The 7,953-nt window shown below is 52.1% G+C and overlaps 1 protein-coding gene across 1 annotated transcript; it reads right to left on the minus strand.

The window, feature by feature from the left end:
* Positions 1–339: 339 nt before the first annotated feature.
* On the minus strand, positions 340–5,519 carry C25H16orf82 (chromosome 25 C16orf82 homolog). Its single transcript, XM_086375245.1, has one exon. It carries the CDS (start codon positions 2,520–2,522, stop codon positions 1,860–1,862), a length of 663 nt encoding a protein of 220 aa, XP_086231371.1. The 5' UTR covers positions 2,523–5,519; the 3' UTR covers positions 340–1,859.
* Between the last annotated feature and the right edge of the window lie 2,434 nt (positions 5,520–7,953).

Genomic DNA, 7,953 nt, shown 5'->3' on the forward strand with positions numbered 1-7,953 from the left:
TTTTGGTCAAGAGTGCTTTTCTTCCTATTAGCAACCCAACTTATGTCTGAGTGAAACCGCTGTGCCCATTTTACAGATGGGCAAGAAAAGAGAAGGAAAGGAAGGAAACAGTCCTAGCCAGGTTCTTAATATACATTCTTGTGTAATCTATAACACCATCCTGTCTGTATATGAAATAGGAGTGATTGGTCCCAATTTCCATATGGGCAAACTGAGGCTCAGAATGTGTAAGGATTATGTAGCAAAGTTGGTGGCTAAGCCTGAGTCTCTCCATGATTCTTCAGTGTGATCATGGCCTCACCAGGATCGCACACAGACTCACACACACACACACACACAGCCTCTCCAGACACCTTTTATTGTTTTTGGTGCCCCCTCAGCTTTCCTTCTGGTCCCTAGTGGATGTCTTCATGACTGTTCTGGCCTCTGTCCCTCCGAGGATGTACTCACTCTCCAAGTCTGTGTGATCAGCCCAGGGAAGGAGTTGATGTCCTGAGAAGGGGTGGAGCACAGTCCCCAGTCCTCCCACCCACTTAGGGGCATTCAGTAAAATGGTCCAGAGCTTACCCATCGCAGCCATTCTCGGCTGGCTTGGTCCCTGTCACCATTAAGCATTTGTCATGGCATTGTCCTGCCATGGGAAGCACTGCCCCAACCATCTCAACAAAGGTTGATTCCTGGCCTCTCCTCTTGTCTCTCTGCCTCCTCTGAGACCCAGCAGAGACACGGATGGATGCCAAAGAGCACTTGCTCTTGGGAAGGTCCTGGGCTGAAGTTGCCTGGAAACAGTGTTCAAAATTGAAAGCGTAAATCTTCCTTGGATGATGCTCCTCAGGGATGGGGCTCCCTTGACGCAGTCATCATGAGTGTGCACTCTAGATGCTCCCGGCTCCTGTGGGCAGCGCCTGTTACAGAGCGTGCTTGGGACTGAGCTCCCCACTGACAGCACTCGCATCAGCTGGCTCTCGACATGGACAATCCCGGCTGTGGTTGGTGGTTGTGCCTTCTGAGCTCATCATGGTTGGTGTTGGTTACAGGTGGTGTTCTTCACTTGGGATGGATCGTGGAAGGTTCTTCTAACTGCAGATGGTTCTTAATAACAGTTGACACTTGCCTTGAAAATGGTGGTCTCCACGGATGAGTTCTGGCACAGGTGACCCCACCAAGGATGGTTCTCTAACAGATGGCTTTGTCACTGACGGATGCTGTCAGGGCCGGCTCATCACTGGGGTTCACAGGACTGATGTTATGGCCACTGGTGGTGTTAACACAGGTGGACCCGCACTGGTGGATCTTGATCGTGTTCTTCCCAAGAATGGTTTTCAGTGTAGACGGTCTCATCACTGACTGCTGATTTTCAGTGTAGTTGGCAACATATGGCTCTTCTGCTGATGGCTGTTGTTACAGGTAAGTCAAAATCACTGGTGATTTTGACCCAGCATATACTTTTAAAAGGTCTTTCTTACTTCTGTTGGCGATAACCACTCTGGGTGAAGTCTGGGTTTGCTGGGTCTTCACATGATGTGTTTTTCAAGGTCCCAGTGGCTGGTGAGTCTTCTTATAAAGGCACGTGAACCTGGGCAGGCTGCTCATCCTTGGCGACCTGGTCACTAACATTCACGTTGTCCCCAGCTTTGTCCCCTGGAAGACTGGTTTTGCTCTGCAGCCCGCTTTGCACGTGGCTGTCCACCCTGACGCTCTGGTGGTTGCTGGCCTGGCTGGAGGGAAGGCTGCCCACAGAGCTGACCAGCCCGCTACTCACCTGGTAGTTTAGGGCACTGCTGCCCAGGCTGATGAAACTGATGTTGCTGAAGCTGCTGGCAGTGCTCTCCCCACTGCCCCTGGCCAGGCTGGTCTTACTATTCCCTTCCAGTCTGCTTGGTGCCCTTGGCTTGGTGGGCCAGTCGTCTCTTCAGCTGCTTGGGAGAGTAGACGGCGCACACCTGGCTGTTCTGGGCACCGCCTGCCTGGGTGTGGAGCCTTCTGCTCAACCGCACGATTTGATGGCTGCCCGGCAAGCTGACTTTGCTGTTCTCCTCATCCCCTGCGTAGCCGCTGCTCAGCCGGCTGATGTCAATGCATTGCTCCAGGCTGGAGTGTTGCAGGCTTGACAGGACGCTGCTCTCGTGGCTCACGGTGTTTCCCAGGTGACCACTGGAATCTCTCAGGGGCTCCTGCGTGGCTTCTGCATCATGGCGAGGCCATGCGGGGGACTGGGGCTCTAGGCTGGCTGACTGTAGACCTGCACCCGTTTCCTGAGCCTCCCCACTGGGAGATTCCCCTTGCTTGCCCTGGAGGAAAGTGGGGGGCAACTGACTTGGTTTCTCCAGGAGGAGGGGGCCCTGGAGGCCTCTGGGTGTTGGATGTGGTGTGTCTGGGCAGAGGAGGCTCAATTTATAAAGGTCCCCTTGAAAAGGGAGGGTTCTGATTGGCTGGCTTGGTTCCCATGGTGATGGTGCCTGTGATGCTGGCGGGCGGGCGGGGCGGGAGGGAGAACAATGCTGTGCTGGCACCTGGGGCATCAGGGGCTGCAGTTGGGCAGAAAGGAGGCTCCAGTGCAGAAGGGCTGAGAACCACTTTCAAAGGGGCCTGTGGTCTCTGCTTTGCCGGGTCAGGAGACCTGCCTTTGCGTCCCAGCTGAGACCTTTATGAGCTGTGTGTGTTTCCTCACATCCTGTCATTTTTCTGAGCCTCTGCGCCTCGCTCAGCTCTGTGCTCCTGAGAACTGCAGAGAATTTCACAGTCAGGGTTTTAACCTCCATCTTTCCATGGCCCTGCCTGGTCCAGGTCTGACTCTCTCTCAACCTCGTCCCGTGTCACACCCTACCCCATCGTCAGCTTGGATGCCCAGTCACACTGGCCACTTTGTTATTCTGAGCTCTTATCTGCCACAGGGCCTTTGCACTGGTGGTTCCCACCACCTGGAATGTTCTTCCCTTGGTCCCTTCAGGTTTCAGCTCCAGTGTTCCTCATTAAACTTTCCCTGGCCTCCCCAAGCAGGTCCCTCTATTGTTCTTTATGTCACATCCTGATTTATGGACCTTATGGCTTTTGTCGGAGAAGGCAATGGCACCCCACTCCAGTACTCTTGCTTGGAAAATCCCATGGATGGAGGAGCCTCTTAGGCTGCAATCCATGTGGTCGCTAAGAGTCGGACACGACTGAGCGACTTCACTTTCACTTTTTACTTTCATGCGTTGGAGAAGGAAATGGCAACCCACTCCAGTGTTCTTGCCTGGAGAATCCCAGGGACGGGGGCGCCTGGTGGGCTGCTGTCTATGGGGTCGCACAGAGTCGGACTCGACTGAAGTGACTTAGCATAGCATAGCATAGCAAAGCATGGCTTTTGTTACAATTTGTGATTATGTTTATGTATTGGTTATTCCCATACATTCCCTCTGCTGCAGTGTCAACCTTGTGAGGGCAGAAATTTTGAGTTCTTATTTTCTGTTCTGTTCTGATACCCAGCATAATGCTGGCATATAATAGACGCTCACTGAGTCTTTACTGAGAGTGGACTGTGCACCCTCAGGTTTATAGCATAACCATGTCGGGAGCTTTTTATAAACATGCGTTTGGATTTTTGAGCACAGTGGCTCTCTCCCTTGATTGCTCATCACAGTGGTCTGACTTATCCCCACAGCCCTGCTTTCCCCACCAGGGACTGGCTGGGAAGGGACAGCTTGGTGGCTTAGTGGTGATGCCAGAGAAAGTGGCACGGTAGAAGCCGACTCTTGAAGGAAGCAGGGATAAATCTAGCTTTAGGGGACTGGCAGGGGGCGGGCAGGGTCACGCACTGAACAGCTAGGCTCAAGACTGGCTTTGTCCTTTTGTGAACGCGAAACGATACTGCCCCCATTGCTGGGGATTAATGGTGAGCCTATTGACACTCATATTTCGTTTGATTCACATCCTACCTGCCCCAGGTATGCTGCACTCTGGACCTGAAGAACTGGAGGGACACCTGGGGGCATGTCCAGGAAAAAGGGCAGAGAGCGCGCCAGTGACGAGAGTGCTGTTCCTCTCTAGCACAGGTTGCTTCAGCTTCAGTACCAGCAGATACAGCGAGACCCCGTGAATAGCTGAGGCTCCGCTCAGCATCCTCCTCCTGGAAGGCTCTGTTGGTCACTCGGGGGGTCTCGAGAAGGCATCAGGCCAGAGCTGGCCCACCCAGGTGCTATTTCCTGGCACCTTCCAGAGATGCTGGTACTCGAGGCTCCAAGAGAGCCATACACACCTGAGCTCACAGCCCCAGTGCCACGGCGCGTCAGGGGAGAAGTGGGTGACGGCTGTTTTCTCCACGGCCTCCTTTCTCATCTTGGCGATCAGGTACCAGACTGCCTCTCCGGTTTCCGGTCTCCACTGCTGTTTGCCCGGTGGAACCCTTCTCTCACCCAAATGCACAATCCAGTGTCTTTCTGCCAGATCCCCCTTTCCCTCATTATCTTAGTTTCTTCACACAGCTGCGGGTACCCTAGGACCTTCACCTGACTCTTGAGTCCCCGCTGAGGCTCAGAGAGGAAGCCTGGTTACGATCATGTTACATGTGTGTCCTGGAGACCGGTGTCTGGCCTTCCCTGGTGTGACAAAGACAAAGCTATGTGTTCACCAAACCATCTCATTCCTCTCCCAGGCATTTAGAAAATGGAGGCTTCCGATCCCCTCACATCTGTTGGGGCCAAGAGAAGATGGGCAGGAGCGATGACCAAAGGATATTAACGTGCATCCTTTTCCTTCTTCCCTGTCGGCAGGGACCTTGGAAGCCACTTGCTGGAGACGGCAGACGGCAGTGCCCACAGTGGATGGAACCTGGGTGCCTGAACGATCATGCAGAGAACCCTGCCCTCATCCGAACGCACCTGTGATGTGAGCAAGCTGTAGGCTATTTTTGGACTAAGCCTCCAAGACCAGGGGGAGGGGTGGTTATTTGTTCCATAGACTGATATCAATATATCACATGCTTGGACGCCCCTGAGGTGTTTCACTGGCTTGGCTTTACCTCTGAAGGTTTCTGCGGTGGGCGCTGGGGTTGCTTCCCTGCCCCACCACGTCCCCTCAGCAACCCAGCAGCCAAGTGCCCTGATGGGGAAGCTGTGCTCTCTCAGACTAGGAGGTTGGGAAAGAAGGTCACCAGAGAGAGCTTCACCAGCCCAGGAAACGGCCCAGCAGCCGTGGGCCTCCCACCTGAATATTTATCCCTAAAATTCAGACTATGGTGCTGGAGAAGACTCTTGAGAGTCCCTTGGACTGCAAGGAGATCAAACCAGTCAATCCTAAAGGAAATCAACCCTGAACATTTATTGGAAGGAGTGATGCTGAAGCTAAAGTTCCAATACTTTGGCCACCTGATGCGAAGAGCCAATTCTGGAAAAGACCCTGATGCTGGGAAAGATTGAAGGCAGGAGGAGAAGAGGGCGACAGAGAACGAGATGGTTGCCATTTCCTCCTCCAGGGTATCTTCCCGACCCAGGGATTGAACCCAGTCTCCTGCAACCAAATAAATAAAAATAAATATTAAGAAAAAACCAGTGAGAGACTGAGTTGGGAGTAGACCACACAATGCAAGGTGAACAGCCTGGTTGCTCTGCTCCACAGGGGCTCTGGCCAGAGGAAGGGCCTCAAACCCAGAGTGATCTGAGGTTCCAACTCTGTGTCTATCACCTGGGGGACGTGGTGTGGCCAACTTAACCTCTGGACCTCAGCTTCCACATCTGGGAAATGGAGCAACAGCACTGATGATGCTGCTGCCTGAGGGATGCTCTGAGGGCTGATAGGAAACACCAGGGCAAGTGTGCTCTGTATGCTCCACGGCCTCACCATGCTGCCCAACCCTTATGGAGCCTCTGCTTTAAGACAGAACATAGGTGTATGCATGAAAAAGAAGTGTGTACACTGGCATATACGTATGTATACATGAATACGTGTGTATATGTGAATACATACATAAAATATGTGTATGTATATATGTAAAAGGGCTTCCCTGGGGGCTCAGTTGGTAATGAATCCACTTGCAAGGCAGGAGCTGCAGGAGACACAGGTTCGATCCCTGGGTGGGGAAGATCCCCTGGAGGAGGAAATGGCAACCCACTCCAGTATTCTTGCCTGGGAAATCCCATGGACAGAGGAGCCTGGTAGGCTACAGTCTATAGGGTCACAAGAGTTGGACACAACTTAGCAACTAAACGACCCCCCCCCACCATGTATGCAAAGACATACATAAGTATACATGAATACATGCATAGTATGATCCATGTGTGTATGATACATGAGTAAATGTGAACATGTATATAAGTATTTTCATGCACACAGACACACAAATGTACTTCTTATGTGATTTTTTATTTATTTTTGGCCGCGCCGGCTCTTCGTTGCTACAGACAGGCTTCCTCTAGTTGCAGGGAGCGGGGGCTCCTCTCTGGTTGCGCTGCACGGGTTTCTCGCTGTGGTGGCTTCTCTTGGGGAGCATGGATTCTAAAGCATGGGCTCGGTAGTTGTGGTGCACAGGCTTAGCTGCCCTGCAGCATGTGAGATCTTCCTGAACCAGGGATCAAACCTGTGCCCCCTGCATTGGCAGGTGGATTCTTAACCACTGGACCACCAGGGAAGTCCTAAACACACTTTTCTAAAACCACAAATCCCTCTGGCCTTCGGCATCCCTGGGGCATCCACTCTCTCCCAAGATTGTCCACATGGAGCATCCTTATCCAGGCGCCTCCCCTGAGATCCTCTGGTGTCTTCCCAGCATCCGGCCCATCGGGGCGAGGACTGGCATTCACTCACTTTAGAGCATCCCTGATCAGCTAGTGTGATCACTGGGCCGCACGGTGAGCGTTTCGCTTGGAGCCAGACCCCAGTGCCCACCTGGGGAAACCACGGAGCTCCCTGTGCTGGGGCTGGAGCTGTGGGAGGGACCGTGTGTGGGGGCTGAGCTGGACATTGGCATGAATATCTCAGTCAGTCTCCTTTCATCCTCTCTCTGCCCCAAAGCCCAGGTCCTGGCTACCTAATTTGGTCACCAGGCAGGTCTTGTCCTGGTGACAGGCATACCCGTGGGTCAGGAATGGTGGGTTCCTCCCTACTCAGGAGCGCTTGCCACTGGAGCTTAAACAGGTGGTCTCCAAGGATGGACTTGGGGCCCTGGCAGCAGGACCTGGGATTCTATAGCTCCTCCCAGGATCAAGTCAAAGACAACAAGCTCAACCAGGGCCTGGAGTGCGATTGGTTCAAGGGAGCGAGGTAATTCTTCCTCCGGGTGGCCCCATGATTGATTTTCTCCCCACTTTTTACATTACTTAAGGCATAAAAAAGGAACGATAAAGCGGATATCTGTGTGCTCATCCCTCAATTCAAGAAATAAGACTCTGTTGATATAGCCTAAAACCCATTTACCCCTCCCCCTGACATCTCCCCGTGGCAATCCTGAATCTGATGCACGTCTTTATACTTGAAGTATAAAAGGAAAAGGACATATTCCCATTCCATGTGTGGAATCGTTTTGCATGCTATTAATCTTGATATAAGTGGCATTCTTTATATATCCTTCTATAACTTGCTTATGTTCAACATTATATTTGTGAGATTCATCTGTTGTTCTGTGTGTAGCCAAGCTCATTTTCACTGTGCTAAGGGTATTCATCCTATTGATGAATGTCATGATTCATCCATTCTCTCGATGAGTGGCTAGGTTACTTTTCCTTCTTTCCGCCTCTGTGATAACACCCCTTTAAGTGTCTCTTTCCCACGGCCTTTCCCCCGAGGACTGACGAGAAGGGTCCTCCCAAACGGACTATGAAAACTTCCACTTGTTTTAGTTATGTATGGAGCAGCTACGTCTCCCCCGTCCCCTGGGGCTCATCTTCTTCTACCGCGAGGTTCAGCTTAGGGATGGGATAAACCACAGGATTTTCTGTTGCCTACCTTATCTGGTCCTTATTTGGTTAACATGGCCTTTTC

This window comes from Bos grunniens, chromosome 25 (genome assembly GCF_055505025.1).
Source record: "Bos grunniens cultivar Pamir isolate PY7600 chromosome 25, Bosgru_T2T1.0, whole genome shotgun sequence".
NCBI lineage: Eukaryota > Metazoa > Chordata > Mammalia > Artiodactyla > Bovidae > Bos > Bos grunniens.

Bases quoted from the DNA above. Each gene is read 5' to 3' on its own strand.
- C25H16orf82 (XM_086375245.1), bottom strand. From the start codon at position 2,522: ATGCCCCAGGTGCCAGCACAGCATTGTTCTCCCTCCCGCCCCGCCCGC.